At 58.7% G+C, this 18,335-nt stretch overlaps 1 protein-coding gene across 5 annotated transcripts in view; it reads left to right on the top strand.

The window, feature by feature from the left end:
- TTC7B (tetratricopeptide repeat domain 7B) overlaps nt 1-15,788 on the top strand; it is a 267,917-nt gene extending 252,129 nt beyond the window's left edge. For 3 of the 5 annotated variants that reach the window (XM_070469789.1, XM_070469791.1, XM_070469790.1), the window contains one exon: nt 14,595-14,904. In XM_070469789.1, coding sequence (XP_070325890.1) covers nt 14,595-14,816 — 222 coding nt within the window. In that variant the 3' untranslated portion in view covers nt 14,817-14,904. Of the gene's footprint in view, nt 1-14,594 lie in introns of all 5 variants that reach the window. The other 2 variants (XM_070469788.1, XM_070469792.1) reach the window with 1 other exon arrangement.
- The last annotated feature ends 2,547 nt before the right edge of the window (nt 15,789-18,335 follow it).

The following is an 18,335-nucleotide window of genomic DNA, read 5'->3' as shown; positions in this document are numbered from 1 at the left end:
TTTTCTGGGTGCTGGCCAGGCCTCCGTGGCTTCGGGCCACCCCTGATTTCACTGAGGGCTGAAGTCACAGACCCAGAAGCAACGCAGATGCGGCGCAGGCTCTGAATGCAAGCCATGTCGCCGGCTGTTCCTTTGTAGCCACTTAAGGAAACAAAAAGAAAGAATTCTGTGTTTAGTTCTATTATCTGTGCTGTATTCTTGTTCAGTCACTCAGTCGTGTCCGACTCTCTGCGACCCCATGAATCGCAGCACGCCAGGCCTCCCTGTCCATCACAAACTCCCGGAGCTTACTCAAACTCATGTCCATCGAGTCGGTGACGCCATCCAGCCATCTCATCCTCTGTCGTCCCCTTCTCCTCCTGCCTTCACTGTTTTCCAGCATCAGGGTCTTTTGTTTATTTCTATTTTCTGTTTTGTACTCTCAGATGACTAATTACAGGCAGTGTGGTTCAGTGTCTCATTAGTAATGATGATCTGAAATTATTAAAACCTGGCGTGCCCTGCCCAAACCACTTACTCTTAGAGATTCTGCTCCAGTCTTCCACGATTTGACATTTCGCCTCCACCACCTTCCTGCCTTGCCACAGTTTTTGCTCCGTAGCTTGGATCAGGAATTTGGTCCAGATTTGTTTCATTTACCAGGGTCATCCTGTGTTCTAGATCTGGTTCCTAATTCCCTCCTTATTTTAGGCCTCCCTGGAGTTCCCTGCTGTTTTCTTGGCTTCCTGAGCATCTTCCCCCCACTGCCCGCCTTTGAACTCAGCCAGAGGGCATGGCGAGCGGCCCTGTTTCCTCCCAGGCGTTTGGGCAGCCTGAGGGCGTGGCGAGGGCCCCGGTCCTCCCTCAGCGTTTGGGGCCACCTGGGCTGGCCGCCTCGGCCTGTCTGATGGTGCTGCTTTCAGAGCTGCCGCCTCACTGGTGTTTCTGGACTTTCCCGCTGGGCCGTATCTTCCCTCGTGTGGTCCAGACTTTCTGACAGTCTGAACTTAAACTCTTTAGCCCGAAGGCCTAGGGGGGCCTCCCCTAGAAGTTCCCGCAGGGTCTGCTCCTGGTTTTTCCTCGCCGATACCAAGGATGAGGGGCCAGGGTGGACAGGTGGCAGACGAAAGCTTTTGGACTTGGAGCTCCCCAGAGAGTGGAGGGCACTCTGGGGTTTGGAGCGCCCGTGGGATTCCCTAATCTGAGCAACTCCTTTTACAGATAGGGATGCTGAGGCAGATGGGGGAGGGAGAGACAGCCCTGAGTGGCAGCCGCCCCCGCGCCCCCAGGAATCCTAACTCCATCACTTCTGAAGACTTCATGCCCATGGCGCTAGTGGTAAAGGACCCACCTGCCAATGCAGGAGACACAAGAGATGAGGTTTCGCTCCCTGGGTCGGGAAGATCCCCTGGAGGAGGGCAGGGCAGCCCACTCCCGTATCCTTGCCTGGAGAATCCCATAGACAGAGGAGCCTGGTGGCCTTATAGTCAATGGGGTCACAGAGTCTGAGCACTTCCGTCATCTGTTAAACGGGTTACTAGCTCTTGCCGTCTTGGGCTGGGGTGAGGGTGAAATGGATCAGCTTCCTAACCTCCTGCACGGTGACCCTGGCCCCAGAGAACTCAGCCCCTTGTTCTGGAGGAGGAGAGGATTTCTCACCATCTTTTAGGGGCTGAAGGGCATGACCCTGTCTTCACGTCGGCAGCATCTGCGGTACCTGTCTCCTTCCTCTTTGCTCCCACCTGGGGTGAAGCCTCTGTCTCTCCTCCGGCCTCTCACGTCGCCCGGGGATGCCTCCCTGCTCTGCGGCCTCCCTGCTCACAGCTGCCCGAGCCCTGGAAATGCCTAGATCCACGCGCTTCAGCGCTGGTTTGGGAGTCTGGGTGTGTGCAGGAATGTCTCTAGGCCCATCTTTGGCATCCCTTCCGTTGCCAAAGGGGTAGGGTGGGGGTGAGGGAATTTTAATCCAGGCTTTCACTGTCACCCGTCCACTCTGGTGGACACTGATATCTTGATATTGGTGAAGAAAAACCAGAAGCAGAACCTGGGGGAAACTTGTAGCAGGATGTCCTCCCTAGGTCTTTGGGCCCATTGCTTAGAAGGAATGCTACATGCAACTGTGATGAAACGCCAAGAATCACCGGGTTTCCAACCCTCGGGCTCTGGGAAGGTGGAGACTGGGAGCCTGCTCGGGGCTGGGCGTTGCAGACCCCTGCCCTTAGAGACCGGCTGACCAGGAGTGGTGCAGGCCCACAGCAGCTCCAGGCTGAGTGCTGGGTGAGGAGGCTGCCCGGGGCCTCCCAAGGCTTCAGCGGCCTCCTGGGGAGAGGCTGGAACCCGAGTCTGAAAGCACCACCCCACCCAGCTAGCCATCAGACGTAGGCCTCAGGCTTCAGAAAGCTCCGGGAGCTCGGGGACGCCCTCTGGGAGCTCTGCTAGCTCCATGGCCCCCTGCCACGGTTCCCGGGGCCCTGGCCCCACTGCCCGCTCCCCGGGTCCTCTGCCCCGGTCACTGCTGCCGGCCGCTGGCGGTCACGAGGTCCCCTCTCCTTCCATCTGCGCCCCCCCTCCCCTTCCTCAACTGCTTGGTGTTTACAGAACAGCTGTCTCTAAGGTGCACCTCTGTGGGTCCTGTTTGCTTCCCAGCCTTTCGGAACATCCCCGAGTCATCCAGAAGGCCTGTGCGGCAGGAGAGGACGGGGCCTGTGCGCCCCGCCACGTGTCAGCGCTGCCTCTAACGCCACCTCGGCCCCTGCTGTCTGACCGTGAGCATGGCCTTGGCTCCCGGGAGAAGCGCGCGCCGTCCCTTCTCCGCGTCTCCTGGAGACCTGAGTCTTTTGCCAGGTGTCTGCCTCCCGGGGGAGGGCGGGTGACCCAGGCTGATGATCAGAGGGCCTGTTTCTGCAAGGAAGCTTGGACACACAGTCACCGAGCCTGGGGCCCGGCCTTGCCAGGAGGTCCGTCTTGAAGAGACCCGTGATTGCAATGCCAGCTGACGTCCTTGCAGATGAAGCAGAAACTGCCTGCCTGGCCCCGCGGGGGAGCCCGTGGGTACCAGGCTGTGTCTTTCTCCATAAACAGAAGCGCGAAGCAGGCCTGTGGCGGAAAGCAGCCCCCCTTAGGGACCAGAGTCCCCGCAGGTTCCTTCTGATCCCCCGTGTCGGGGCCGCGGGCACCCAGACAGGTGCAGGAGGCTGAAACCAAAGTGCCAGCAAGCCGTCCCCGTGGGATCTCTCGGAACAAACCAGAAGCCAGACCTGCTTCTTTCTGAGGACAAACGTGTTTTCTCAGGCCTGTCAAAGCCAGGCAGGTCAGTGGCGTCGTAATTGGCTCTCTAATGAGAGCTCCCACACGTTGTTAGACCTCGCTGCCTGCCGCCAGTGTCTCACGCAGAGGGGACGGACCAGCCTCTGCCTCTGGGATGGTTGACGCTGCAACCCCGTCCTCCTGCTGACCCTGACCCCCGGCGCCCACCGCGGCTACAGCAGGAGGCCGCCTGGCTCGCAGGGACGGCGGCTTTAGGGGCCAGGCTCAGGAGGCCGCGTGCCCAGGGAGCCTTTGGCGGCTGAAGGGGAGGAGACAGAGGCACGGGGCGTTCCAGGGGCGTTTCACCGCCGCCCTCAGCGTGCCCGGGGCTTCCCTGGGGGCTCGGCGGTGAAGAACCTGCCTGCAGCAGGAGGCACAGATTTGATCCCCAGGTCGGGCATCTTCCCTGGAGGAGGGCGTGGCAACCCCCTCCGGTGTTCTTGCCTGGAGGATCCCATGGACAGAGGGGCCGGGCGGGTTACAGGCCCGGGTCACAGAGAGTGACACAGCTGAAGTGACTCAGCGCAAGTAGTGAGGTCAGATTGCCTGACAAGGGGAGAAGACGGCCGCTTCTTCCCTTCCGCCCTCAGCCCTGGAGACAGCAGCGTCCTGGGGCTGACCCGCCCCGGCCCACAGGACAGCGAGCTCCGGCCGCTGTGGCGGGCGTGTCCCCGGCCCCAGCGCAGCTCTGTCCTGGGGCCTCAGGGCTCCTGCCGTCAGAGGACGTGGAGGAGGCCACTGGGCTGGGAACCACGCCGCTCCCCGCCTCACAGGCTCGCCTGCAGAGACGTCCAGGAGCTCGGCCCCGGAGGGGGTGTTCACACCACGGAAGGTGGTGAACCCTGTAAACAGGGCGTCTTCCTTCTGGAGGCCAGTCGCTGCACACCGCTGGCCTGGGGTCAGACGGCTGAGGAGGGAAGGAAGCAGAGGACAGGGGAGCAGGGGACATCCGCGAGGCAGAGCCCCCGGGGACGGGCGGCCGTGCTCGGGGAGCGGCGCGGCGGGGTCGCCTGGCCCCTCTGCGTGGAGACGGCCGGGAGGGGAGGCTTGGAAGACACGCAGCGCTGTCCGGGGGGGCGGGAGCCGGGGTGGTTGGCAGCGCTCAACCCTTTTGAGCCAAGAAGACCCACGTTTGAGCTCTAGCTCTGCCATCCACTGGCCACTCCTGCGACCCTGGACGGCCGTGTGGCCTCTGTCCTGAAGACGAGAGTCCCATTCTCACGAGGCAGCGGGGGGAGCTCCCGCCTGGCGGCTGTTAGGATTTGGCCTCTTCCTTTGGCTCCAGGAAGCGGCTACGAGAACCGCGCGACGTGCCCAGGCCCCTGGGGCCCAGCAGGTGGATGTTGGGTGTCCCAGGGCCCCTGCCCTCTGGGAGATGGGGAGGGCTCCCTTCTCAGCAAAGCCCCCCAGACAGAGAGGGGTCTCCGAGTGGGCTCCGGAGGCTGAGAGCAGAGCCCCGCTCCTTGGGCGGCGGAGCCGAGGGCAGGTCCCCCTGCCTCCGAGTGGCCGCCTCCGGGGACCAGTGAGTCTTGCCTTCCCCGAGTCCACGTGTGTGTCTCGTGGCCTGACCACAGGTGCGGTTTGCAGCGGCTGCCCCTGACCCCTCTGACCCCCTCCCTCCATCCAGGTGACCCATCCACCCTCGGGGTCCACCGAGGCTCATGCCCTGCAGACTTCAAGCCGCTGGCATCAAACTCTGTGGAAGGGCAGGTGGCCAGCGCCTCAACTCAGCCCGAGGGCCTCTCTGCAGGGGACGGCCATGTCCTGCCCTTCCCACAGGAAAGGGGAGTGTTGAGGAAGTGACGCCACTGGCTCTGTCTCTGGGGTGGTCAGCGTGAGCGCTCGGCCGTGTGGGGAGGAGGCCAGGCGTCTGTCCCACGGGCTCTGCAGTCCAAGGGTCGCGGGGGCAGCTGCTCCACGTCCACTGCCGAGCCCCCCAAGGGCAGGCCGGGGCCCGGGAGGGTGGACGTAACAGGGGCCCCACGTCCCAGCAAATGGGCGGCGGGACTTTCCCCCGGACCCCCACCCGCCTTCCTGCCTGGACTCCGTGTGCTGAGTCCTCCTGTTATTTGTGGAAAAAGAGTTTTCCAGGGTTTATCAATTTCTGTCCTCCCTTCGTCACAAAGTGTCTTATCATTCCTGTTTGTTCCTGTGTAAAAGTGGAAAAATAGTTCATGCCCAGCACTCTCGGGGGGGGGGGCAGCCACTGGCCAGGGTGACCGCGTCCCCTGACAGGGAGGGGATCAGCGCCCTCCAGGGGGCGCCTTGGCCGGCGGCCCCGCAGGACTGCCTGGAAATCCCTGGGCCTTGGGCATCGATGCCGGTCACACCGCTGGTCCATTGCGAGACTCCGACTGAACCTGCAGGGCTGGGGCCTGGAGGCCCCACACGCCCCAGCACGCCCTCCCTGCCCCGCCGCTCCCAGACATGCGTTCCGGGTGCTTGCCCTCTTCGGGGAGCGGGTGACGGAGCTGGGGGGTGGCGCCCAGGCCCAGTGTCCACTGAGCGCCGACGTGTCCTGAGCACCAGGGTCCGGGGCCCTTTCGGACGAGCAGTGTTTACCAAGCGCCCACTGGGCTCCAGAGCACGCAGGTCCCTGGGGACTGAGACGGGCGTCCCCAGGGTCTCCCAGACTCAGAGACCCCTTCGCTCTCCCACCCACGCTGGGCCTCGCAGTGGAAGGGACCACGCCTCCAGGGCCGCTCTCCCGCTTGCGTCCATCTTACTGCCGGAGGCCCCCCACCCAAGAGGGCCTCCCCCGCAGGATGGCTCCCCTCAGGCAGCCCTCCCCGGGCCGCAGGCTGCTGCCCCCATCCCCCTCCTGGCCTGCCGTGGGCACTGGCCCTGCTGACGGCAGGAAAGAGGCTGCCCTGCCGTGTTTTCTTTTTGTTCCCCCAGTTAAGGTTTAAGCCCTGAAAGAACAGATACGCACCAGGCATGCAGCTCAGCTCAGAGCAGTTCAGTCGCTCAGTCGTGTCCGACTCTTTGGGACCCCAGGGACCGCAGCACGCCAGGCCTCCCTGCCCATCACCAACTCCCGGAGTTCACCAAAACTCATGTCCATCGAGTCGGTGATACCATCCAACCATCTCATCCTCTGTCGTCCCCTTCTCCCACCTTCAATCTTTCCCAGCATCAGGGTCTTTTCCAGTGAGTCAGCTCTTCACATCAGGTGGCCAAAGTATTGGAGTTTCAGCTTCAGCATCAGTCCTTCCAATGAACACCCAGGACTGATCTCCTTTAGGATGGACTGGTTGGATCAACAGTCTTCTCCAACACCACAGTTCAAAAGCATCAATTCTTTGGTGCTCAGCTTTCTTTATAGTCCAGCTCTCACATCCATACATGACCACTGGAAAAACCATAGCCTTGACTAGACGGACCTTTGTCTGCAAAGTAATGTCTCTTCTTTTTTATACGCTAACTAGGATAACTTTTCTTCCAAGGAGCAAGCATCTTTTAATTTCATGGCTGCAGTCACCGTCTGCAGTTACTTTGGAGCCCAAGAAAAGAAAGGTTGTCACTGTCTCCCCATCTATTTCCCATGAAGTGATGGGACCGGATGCCATGATCTTTGTTTTCTGAATGTTGAGGTTTAAGCCAACTTTTTCAGTCTCCTCTTTCACTTTTATCAAGAGGCTCGTTAGTTCTTCTTCGCTGGTATGTAGCTGATGTTCCAAAAAATACTTGTTTGGAAAATTTGACCAAACCCTCGAATTTTCATCTGAAGATCACCTCCTCCACCCCTTCGTTTTCTAAGTCAGAAAAGAGGCTAGAGAGAAGGTACTGTCTAAGTTGGACATCTGGTGGTGGACGACGGAGCTGGCCTGAGAGGACCTGCCCTGCACCACTGTGACGCTTCCAGGCCCAGGGAAGGCCAGGACTCCTTGCTGGAAATAACAGGACAGGCTTTTGTTTTCATTGTGTTGGTGATAAATGTTCAGACCCAAGTGTAGTGATGCTTCAAAGATGTGACCCCCCACCCGTCTGAGGACAGATTGAGATGGGCCTGACGGGTGTGTCAGGGTTGTTGGGAAGGGGTCCTTGGCCTGGGGCTGCAGGATGGGGCTGGGTCTCTAGGGCACCCCGCCCTCCGCTTCTCACAGGAAGCCTGTCAGCTTAGCAGTGCAGTGTGTGTGTCAGTCACTGTGTCTGACTCTTTGCCACCCCGTGGACTGTAGCCCACCAGGCTCCTCTATCCATGGGATTCTCCAGGCCAGAACACTGGAGCAGCTTGCCATTTCTTCCTCCAGGGAATCATCCTGACGCAGGGATGGAACCCAGGCCTGCCTCATTGTAGGCAGATTCTTTACCGGCTGAGCCGCCAGGGCAGCCCGAGCAATGTGGTGGTCCCGTGTGAACTGTTCCTGACCACAGAGAACCTCCACTCTGCTGGCTGGGACTCGGGTCATGTCTCCCCCACCATCCCCACCCCACCCGCTGCCGGGCGGAGCCAGGTGGCTTCCTGGGCCGCTGTGCTCCCTGGGGGTCCCAGGGCCTCGGGGTGGGGGTGGGGGGGAGGCCGGGCCTGGAGCAGCACTCTCTGGCCGTCTTCCCAAACACACGCAGGGCGGCGCCTCCCTGGGGGTGGGGGGCGAGGCTGGGACTCAGCCTCCAGGGGGTGATTAGCACCGAACTTTCCGCTGTGGGCACCTCGTGGGGAGGCGCTGGCTTCCCGGCAGCCCGTGCTCTTGCTCCTGTCTGACTTGTTGTTGGGGAAGGTGGATACAACTAAAGAAATAAGTCAACCTGGGAGACGTGTAAATAAGTCAGCAGGAGTCTCTTGGCCATTAGAGTGGAAAAGTGCGAGCGTGGGGAGCTGGGTGGGTGCCCTGGAAGGTGTTGCCTGGGGTGGCAGTCCCACAGAGCCGGGCCTCTCCTGAGGGCTGGCGGAGACTCTGAGGTCATTCCGGGCACTGTGGTGCCCTCCTGAGAGCTGGCGGAGGCGCTCAGGTCCTTCTCGGCGGCAACAGGGCATGCGATTGCAATGGCAAATCGAGGGAGGCGAGACTGGAGATGGGCTGGAAGGTTACTGAGAGCTTTCTTGGGCCTCAGAGTGAGGAGAACATCCAGCAACCCCACGTCTTCTGGGGACCCCAGGACTCCCCCTGCCCGCCTTCGCCCCCGTCAGCCCCCACCCCAGCCTGAGCTGCACAGGCTGCCCCGAGCTGCCTTCTCATGGATGTCCCTTGATAGCGCGTGGGGCCAGCTCGATCTGACATTTCTTCAATTAGGTCAGTGCATCATGCTGAGCTTTGGCGATGTTGATGCTGGTGTTTCTGAGCGTGAGGTCCCTGAATTTGTGAGTCCTTGTCTCAGGCTGCAGCCGATGGTCAGATCGCCTGCCTGGCCCCAGGATTTCCCATCACCTGGCCAGCCTGGCCTCTGAGGGTCCCAACCAGCCTCTTGGGGTCCCCCCACCCTCTGAGGGTCCCACCATCCTCTGGGGGTCCTGCCACCCTCTGAGGATCCTGGCATCCTTGGAGGGTCCCGCCATCCTCTGGGGGTCCTGCCATCCTCTGGGGGTCTCAGCATCCTTTGAGGGTCTTTCCTGGGCTCTGAGGGTCCCGCCGGCTGCAGTGTGGGACACCCAGACCTCGGAACATAGATATCAAGTCCTGGGGCTGGGGGTGGGGGCAGCGCTGGGGGTAAAGAGACGCAGCAGCCCCCTGCCACCTTTACGCTGGTTTTCAGGGAGGAAGCCGATGCCTCCTGCATCTTTCTAGCGGGAAGTCAGAGAGGCGCCCAGACTCCAGATGGAGAGGGGACCTCTTGTTTCCATCACTGTGGAAACTCCACACCATGAAGGGCGAGTCACAGGGCTCGAGACAGCCGGGCTGCAGCGGGGGCTGGGGAGACTGGTGAGGGCTGGGGGCACCCCGTGCCTGATTTGCAGAGCAATCACCTCTTCCAGCAAAGCTTACGGGTGGGAAGGTTGTTGAGGGGCTGGCCTGGTGGTGCCAGGGTTACGTCACAGGGAAGGGAGCTGGGCCCCCACCCCCCGCCCCACCTCCCTCCTCTCCCCGCACAGCACCCACGCCGTCCCCGATCCGTCTCTCCGTCCATTCAGCAGACGCTCACCGAGGCCCGCGGGGTGCTGGGCCGCCCCGGGTGCCGCACAGGCAGAGGCGAATTGGAGGCTCCCTGATCTGACAGGGCGCCGGCCGAGAGCGCGGCAGGGACGGGCCGTCAGCCGCGGGCGTCCGGGAGCCCCTGCCCTGCGGCCGTTAACGGGAGCGCCGATGCTCAGAACCGCAGCGTTGACCGTGGGGACGGGTCAGCGAAGGCTTACGTCACTGAGCCTCCCAGGCCTCGCTGCCCTCCCGTGTCTCAGATGCAGGCAGAGCCCCTGCAGCCCGAGCAAGGCGCCTGAGCCCATGCTGTGGCCTGCCTCCGCCCTCTCAGGCTCCACATGCTCCGCCGCCACCGCTGGGTCCCCCCGGCTCAGGAGCCCCCCGCGGCAGTCCGCAGGGCCAGTGTCAGCGCTGGCTTGGCACTTGGGCAGAGCCCCGCAGTGACATCTAAAACCTTCAAGAGGCAGGGCTTCTTCCCTGGGGGCCTGACGGTTAAGACTCTGTGCTTCCAACGCAGGGGGCACCATTGCGATCCCTGGCCAGGTGACGGAAGATCCCACAGGCTGCATGGGGCAGCCAAAAAAAGGAAAAATAAATACATTTTTAAAATTTAAAAAAGAAGATCTCCAAGGGGCTTTTGTCCTGAGCATGGACTGAGGCGCCCCCCAGAGCTAGGGTCCCTGCACGGTGCCCCCACAAGCAGCAAGGGGCTCCGTCCCTGGGCAGCAGTCTCAACATGCACATAAAAGCCGTGAGTGAGGAAGACGCTGATCATCCTCAAACCCGCCAAGTCCGTTTTGTCTCCTTTGAAAGAACAGGTTTAATTTAATCCCTCACTTCCAGTGTGGTGCCTCACCAAGGTCTTCTTTGTACAAAACACCTGATTATAATAATTGCAAGCTTAGCAAGCTGCGTTCACTTGTGCCTGGAGAGACTGCGAGTCGCCTCCTCGGGGGCTCCTATCTGCTCGGGAGGCCAGCCCCAGCAGGCCCCCATCTCCGGAGGCCCCGGAATCAGCAGGGCTGGCAGAGGCACAGGTCACTTGCATGTCTTCCCTCAGAGGAGGAGCGGGGGCCCAGCGTCGGGGGCATGGCCGCGGCGACCGCATCTTAGCTCCACCACTTACTCCAGCAGAGGCGTCTCAGGCAGGAGCCAGCTTGTCCGCCGCAGCCCTGATGTGCAGACAGTGGGGTGAAGTGGGGTCTTCCGGCGGCTGAGGCAGAGCCCAGTGCCGGGCACACAGCTCGGTCACACTGAGGCTGCCACCGGCTCCCCAGCTTCGGCAGCACAATGGCTTCTAGCCCACATCTGTGTCCCAGAGCACAGCTGGGGTTTGGGCGGTCACTCAGTGAGTCTCTGTGATTGTGATGGGGGCAAGGGTTGCTTGTTAAGGTAATGAATTATGTCAGTCATCGAATTCTCTGTCTCCTGCTCGGCTGAGGGCTGGAGGTGGGAGCTAAATGCCACTGGGTCAGTCAGTCAGTTTAGTTGCTCAGTTGTGTCCAACTCTTTGTGACCCCATGGACTGCAGCATGCCAGGCCACGCTGTCCATCACCAACTCCCAGAGTTTACTCAAACTCATGTCCGAGTCGGTGATGCCATCCAACCATCTCATCCTCTGTCGTCCCCTTCTCCTCCCACCTTCAATCTCCCAGCATCAGGGTCTTTTCCAATTAGTCAATTCTTCGCATGAGGTGGTCAAAGTATTAGGAGTTTTAGCTTCAGCATCAGTCCTTCCAATGAATATTCAGGACTGATTTCCTCTAGGATGGACTGGTTGGATCTCCTTGCAGTCCAAGGGACTCTCAAGAGTCTTCTCCAACACCACAGTTCAAAAGCATCAATTCTTAAAAAAAAAAAAAAAAAAAAAGCATCAATTCTTCGGTGCTCAGCTTTCTTTATGGTCCAGCTCTCACATCCGTACATGACTACTGGAGAAACCATAGCTTTGACTAGATGGACCTTTGTTGGTAAAGTAATGTCTCTGCTTTTCAATATGCTGCTGGCTAGAGCTGCCTAACTGCTTCCCAGGCGGCACCAGTGGTAAAGAACCCGCCTGCCAGTGCAGAAGACATGAGAGACGTGGGTTTGACCCCTCAAGTCAGAAAGATCCCCTGGAGGAGAGCCTGGCAATCCACTGCAGTATCCTTGCCTGGAGAATCCCATGGACAGAGGAGCCTGGCAGGCTACAGTTCATAAGGTCACAAAGACATGAATGAAGTGACTTAGCATATACACACACACGCATGCACGCAAACACAGCGCTGCCAAAGGGGTGGTGTGGCCTGGACTTTGTGGTTGTCAAGGCTTCAGGCAGATGGACTAGAGCTCCAGCAAGAAGGGCCAGATGGGACTGACCAAGGTTGGGGAGGTGGAAGGGAGGTGGACGCTGTGTCCTGCAGAAATACCTGGGCTGACGGATCAGCCTGGATGAGCCAAGAGGCCTGTTCCCGGAGAAAGCAGGGCGCAGCTGGGGGTGAGCACAGTGGAGTGCTTAGCCTCAGGGTGAAGCCTTGATCTTTGGAGAAGAGAGGAAGCGGGACCTGAAGAATGAAGGGGGCGTCAGGGCACAGGGGCACATGGAAGCCCCTCACAACACAGAGGGGCTCCTGCGTCGGTCCAGACAGCCAGGTGTGTCCAGGTGCCAGCCCACCTCTGGCCAACCTGCCAGCAACGCTGGCCCCTAGCACTGACCCAGCCGTGGCCGAGGCGTGCTCTGATTGCCCTCACCATGTGCCTGATCTCTGAGCCACCCTTGGCTCACTAGGGGACCAGGGAGAGACCGATTTTTCATTCCCTCGCCAAGCGTGAGCTGGCAGTCCCTGGCAAGTCTGTGATGCCTCCCCAAGCTGCCCCGGCTTTAGGAATTAATTCCACTGAACAGATTGCTCAGGAAGCTTCAAGGTCATCTGGAAATGGGAGCTCGTTCCTAAGTTTGAAATGTAAGTCCAGGAATGGGCTGGAAATTCCCAAGCCGTTAGGAACCCTAGAGAATCACAAGGCCCTTAGCTGGCAAGCCCTGAGGACAGTGGGTCAGATTAGCCCACGGCTGGTTCCTGCAGGCACTTTCGGAGGGGTGCCCTTGCCCCTGCCATGTGCCCCTGGAGCCCCCAGGGTCCAGCAGCCTCCGCTTTTGAAACAAGATTCCCGGCTAGTGGCCTGGTGTCCTTGTCCCCACTCCAGCAGGGTGGGGTCAGAGCATCGCTGCTGGGAGCAGTCACCTCCAGGCCCCGTGGACCAAGGTCCCGGTGCTCCTGAGTCTCGTCTCACAGGTCTGCTTTCTGACTAACAGGACCCCCAGTCCTTCGGTGTCTGCAGCCACCCCGAGCCTCAAGGTCACCGCCGGCCTGTGGCCCCCAGATAGAGGCAAGGAGGCCCCCGGTCCTTGAGCAAATACGCAGGGTGCTCCCGAACAGCAGAGAAACGGGAGAAAGGCTGTGCCCTGGAGGGGAGCCACCCCCTCACAGCTGTGTGAAGGAGGGGCTGGGAGGGACGCTCAGCACAGCGGGCGCCCCTCTGCTCGGATGGAGCTGGGCTGGTGCCCGGGGGCCGGTCTCTCTAAGTGCCAGCGGCGAGCGTGGAGAAGCTGAGCAGGGAGGACAGCGCTGGGGCCTGAGCCCTGGGCCCTCGGGCGAGACGCGGGCCTTTCTGAGCCTGTCTGCTCTGCCGCGCTGTGCTTGGCCGCTCCGTCGTGGCCAACTCTCTGTGACCCCATGGACTGTAGCCCGCCAGGCTCCTCTGTCCATGGGGTTCTCCAGGCCAGAACACTGCAGTGGGCTGCCATTTCCTCCTCCAGGGGGTCTTCCCAACCCAGGCTCAAACCCAGGTCTCCCGCACCGCAGACGACCTCTTTAGTGTCCGAGACCCCAGGGAGGCCCCTGTGACGTCATTAGATATGATGACGCTACTAAGAAAGGGAACACGCGCTGTTTTCCCCGCAGTTCTCCCCTCTGCGAGGGGACCTAACCCTGGGTTACTGTTCCCTGCCCCAGGGAGGACAGCCTCCCTCCTCCCGAACCCTCCTCCTCCTCCTCACTCAGGAACCGGCCCACCCAGGACCGAGGCGCCACCCTCGTTGCTGAGGCCGCGGGTGTCCTGGCTGCCACCCTCTGAGCACAGGTCCTGGGTCAGCCTCACAGCCCCGCGTCGGGTGCTCAGAGGTGCCGACGGCTCTGGGCAGTCAGGGTGCTTTCTGAGAACTACCTAGCCCACAGCCCTGGGGGCCTGGACACTGCCTGCCGAGGGCACCCGTACCCGCTCCAGGACCTCAGCTAGGAGGCCGAAGCCCCTGCAGTGTTAGCTCGGGGCACTGGCTCGGGCCGCAGCCAACCCTCTGACAGCACAGCCCGGCTCTGCCCATGGCCCCTGGTGAGGTGCAGCCTTGAGCAAACCGGGACGGCTGCAGCCCCGCTGCACCGCCAGAGGGACTCACAAAGTGACGCTGCAGTTCGTCTCAAGCAGGGCAGTCCAAGATGGCCTGTAACACCCGAAAACAGAGAGCGGCGAGGAGGGCTCCGCCCCCCGTTCAGCCCGGAAGTGCAATGAGGCAACCCCCACGGCCTGCTGCCCCTGCGAAGTGGGGCGGGGTTGTTCAGTCCCTTGACACTGGGAAGCCTGGGTGTCTCGCCGCGAGGAAGTCCTTGAGTAAATGGGAGTGTCTGTTGGATGAAAGAGTGCGGACACGTCAGTTGTGGAGACGCACAACCTGGAAACATGATTAGGATGGAATATTTGGGGACCAACACGTGTGCTCTGATTAAAACTGAACTGACAGCTGTGCAGGGCGCCGAGCCTGGAGGGGACAGTGAGATCAGGGTGCGGCCAGGGTAGGGGCTGTGAGCAACTGACATTTCTGTTCTGTTTGTTGTGACTTTTCTTGAGGTTAAAAAAAAAACTAAAGACGGCAAGCACCCCTCTGTGCGGGCAGGTGTCAGCTGTGACCCATGAGTCAGCACAGACATACCATGGCCATTCCACATGGTGCATTCCTGGGTGAACCTTTTGAAATAACCATTTTTTGTTGTTCACAAATGGCTGAATGTCTGTGACTTCGTACAGTTCATGGTTTGAGTGATCCTTCTGACTCCCCCTGAGCGCAGAAAGAACCTGAACATCCATTGTGCCCAGCCGAGTGGGGACACCTGCCTGCCTCCAAGAAGCGTGCCGAAGCTCAGGGACAGCTGAGTCCAGAGCGTCGTCTCTCTGACTGTCTGTCTGTCTGTCTGCCTCTGCAGGCCCTGATCCTCCACCAGCTGGGCCGCTACAGTCTGGCCGAGAAGATCCTGCGGGACGCGGTGCAGGTGAACTCCACGGCCCACGAGGTCTGGAACGGCCTGGGCGAGGTCCTGCAGGCTCAGGGCAACGACGCGGCGGCCACCGAGTGCTTCCTGACGGCCCTGGAGCTGGAGGCCAGCAGCCCCGCCGTGCCCTTCACGGTCATCCCCCGCGCGCTCTGAGCGGCCCAGCCGCGCCCTTCTGCGTCATCCCGCGCGCGCCGCGCGCTTCCTCGTCATCCCCGCGCGCTCTGAGCTGCCCCACCGACCGTCGTCCCCCGCGCTCAGAGCGGACCGCCGCGCCTTTCCCATCACCCCCCGCGCCCGCCCCTTCCCCGTCATCCCCCGCGCCCGCCCCTTCCCCGTCATCCCCCGCGCCCTGCCCTTCCCCGTCATCCCCCGCGCGCTCGGAGCGGCCCCGCCGCGCCTTTCCCATCATCCCCCGCGCCCGGCCCTTCCCCGTCATCCCCCGCGCGCTCGGAGCAGCCCCGGACTCCCCGCCGCGCGAGGCCCCGGACGAGTGTGTGACCAGTCACCGCCCTCCATGTGCATTTCTGTTGCCGTTCCCGCAAGCCCGATGATAGTTCTCGAATCTACTGACGTGGTTCAGAATGGCTTACGTGCCATAGTTTGTTAGTTGTCATCCGAGTTTTAAGTAACATGATTATGGAATTAATCCGCAAATGTAGAAGAATATATTCAAAGTTAAAATTCAGTGGCAGAGCAGATTATTTTTATCAGAGCTGTAAAGAAAACTATTCTCTCCCCCCCACCACCACTCCCGCTCTATCCTTGGCCGAGAAACCAAATGTGAATTTTCTGTTTCCCACCTCAGTAACTAGTCCAAGCCAGGACACCAGCTGACAATTTCTTGGTTTTGTTGACAATAATTGTACCATGTGATAAATTACTGTCCTCACTTAGAACAAAGCCTGAGTCCAAGAATATTTATATTTTGCCAATATATGCCTGTTACAAGAGAAGGAAATATGAGTTATTTAAGTTTAACTTTTTTATGTGAATTCAGAGTTTATTTATCGATGGAAATATGTACAAAGAAGCTTCAAATGGAATATTTACCGACATTCCTTATACATTACAGACACTTGGCTAAATGGAAAGATGATGTTAATAATAAAATGATTTTTAAATGGACCCACGGCTTGTGTTTTTCATGAAAACCCACAGACCAGAGAGAGCCTAAGACTCAGTTCATAGAACAGGGAGCTTTCGGTGCCTGGGGGCTGCCCAGGATGGGTCAGCCCTTGGAACGAGGAGGTCCTGCCCTGATGTTACTGGGGGAATTCTCCTTTCCGGTGTTGCCTGGAATTGGAGCATGTGACTCAGGCCGGGCCAGTCAACATCTAGTTGTTCCCTCCAACAGAGGATCAGGACTGAGCATGTGACCTGAAGTGCTCCAGTTAGGATGGGAGCTGCAAGGAAAGGCTGTCCCTCTCCCACTGGACTTGAACCTGAGTTGTGAGGCTAGGACAGCAGCAGCCCTCTTGCCACCACGAGGAGAGGGCCTGTGAGGGGGCTGGAGCCAAATGTGAAGCTGAAGGCTCCACCCAACAGATTGGACAGTGAAGAGTAGAGACCAAGAACCAGAGAGAAGTTGAGCAGGCCTCCCTCATCCCCCAGAGCTGGGTGGCTGAGCATCTGTGTGGTGGTCCCGCATTGCTGGGGACACCCTGAAGTCTTGAGACCCCCTGCCTAAGCTGGGCGTGACCTCCCTGGCTCGCTGAGCAGGCTGGCGAGGGTGCAGCTGATGTCTAGGGAGAGACTGCAGGCAAAAGCACCCTGTAGACAGGGCAGGTAGGCATCCCAACGTCAGCAGTGCCCCTGCAGGCAGCCTCCCATGGGTGGTCATAGTCAGGGAACTGGCAGTGTGAGGCACTGGCAAGAAAGGGTGGTGCCCAGTGGGGCAGTGGGTAGCCCTGGCTGGAGGGTGAGCGCCCAGCCTGAGATCCTGTGCCGGACTGTGGCAGGAGACCCACCCAGATCAGGACTGAGAAGGCAGGAGACCAGGGCCCCCCTGAGGATAATGGTCCAGGTTCCATACCAGCCACTCTCTCCCAGGCCAACTCCGTGCTAGGACTTTACCTTGGAAAGTCCTGTGAGCACCAGCCATGCTGATGGCTCCTGTCTGTCCATCCAGCATCTTCTCCTCCAGAGCATCCCACCTCTCAGGAGAGCTCAGTCTCCGTCCACATGGCTCAGGATGAACTCAGAGGCCTGGTCTTTTCATCCAGAACTGTAGAGCCTCCTAATTTAGTGATGGTAAGATGGGCTCAATAAAGGACAGAAATGGTAGGGACCTAACAGAAGCAGAAGATATTAAGAAGAGGTGGCAAGAATACACAGAAGAACTGTACAAAAGAGATCTTCACGACCCAGATAATCAGGATGATGTGATCACTCACCTAGAGCCAGACATCCTGGAATGCCAAGTCAAGTGGGCCTTAGGAAGCATCACTACAAACAAAGCTAGTGGAGGTGATGGAATTCCAGTAGAGCTATTTCAAATCCTGAAAGATGATGCTGTGAAAGTGCTGCACTCAAAATGTCAGCGAATTTGGAAAACTCAGCAGTGGCCACAGGACTGGAAAAAGTCCATTTTCATTCCAGTCCCAAAGAAAGGAAATGTCAAAGCATGCTCAAACTACCACACAATTGCTCTCATCTCACACACTAGTAAAGTAATGCTCAAAATTCTCCAAGCCAGGCTTCAGCAATATGTGAACTGTTCAAGCTGGATTTAGAAAAGGCAGAGGAACCAGAGATCAAATTGCCAACATCCGCTGGATCATCAAAAAAGCAAGAGAGTTCCAGAAAAACATCTACTTCTGCTTTATTGACTAGGCCAAAGCCTTTGACTGTATGGATCACAACAAACTGTGAAAAATTCTTAAAGAGAGGGGAATACCAGACCACCTGACTCACCTCCTGAGAAATCTATGCAGGTTAAGAAGCAACAGTTGGAAATGGACATGGAACAACAGATTAGTTCCAAATAGAAAAAGGAGTATGTCAAGGCTGTATATTGTCACCCTGCTTATTTAACTTATATGCAGAGTACGTCATGAGAAACACTGGGCTGGAAGAAGCACAAGTTGGAATCAAGACTGCTGGGAGAAATATCAATAACCTCAGATATGCAGATGACACCACCCTTATGGCAGAAAGTGAAGAAGAACTAAAGAGCCTCTTGATGAAAGTGAAAGAGGAGAGTGAAAAAGTTGGCTTAAAGCTCAACATTCAGAAAACTAAGATCATGGCATCTGGTCCCATCACTTCAAGGCAAATAGATGGGGAAACAGTGGAAACAGTGGCTGACTATTTTTTGGGCTCCAGAATCACTGCAGATGGTGACTGCAGCCATGAAATTAAAAGTTATGACCAACCTAGATAACATATTAAAAAGCAGAGACATTACGTTACCAACAAAGGTCCGTCTAGTCAAGGCTATGGTTTCTCCAGTAGTCATGTATGCATGTGAGAGTTGGACTATAAGCAAAGCTGAGCGCTGAAGAATTGGTGCTTTTGAACTGTGGCATTGGAGAAGACTCTTGAGAGTCCCTTGGACTGCGAGGAGATCCAACCAATCCATCCTAAAGGAAATCAGTCCTGAATATTCATTGGAAGGACTGATGTTGAAGCTGAAACTCCAATACTTTGGCCACCTGATGCGAAGAGCTGACT

Source organism: Odocoileus virginianus, chromosome 6 (genome assembly GCF_023699985.2).
Source record: "Odocoileus virginianus isolate 20LAN1187 ecotype Illinois chromosome 6, Ovbor_1.2, whole genome shotgun sequence".
Classification (NCBI taxonomy): domain Eukaryota; kingdom Metazoa; phylum Chordata; class Mammalia; order Artiodactyla; family Cervidae; genus Odocoileus; species Odocoileus virginianus.
The sequence above is the reverse complement of the archived record's forward strand: the minus strand, read 5'-3'. Positions and strand labels throughout refer to the sequence as shown.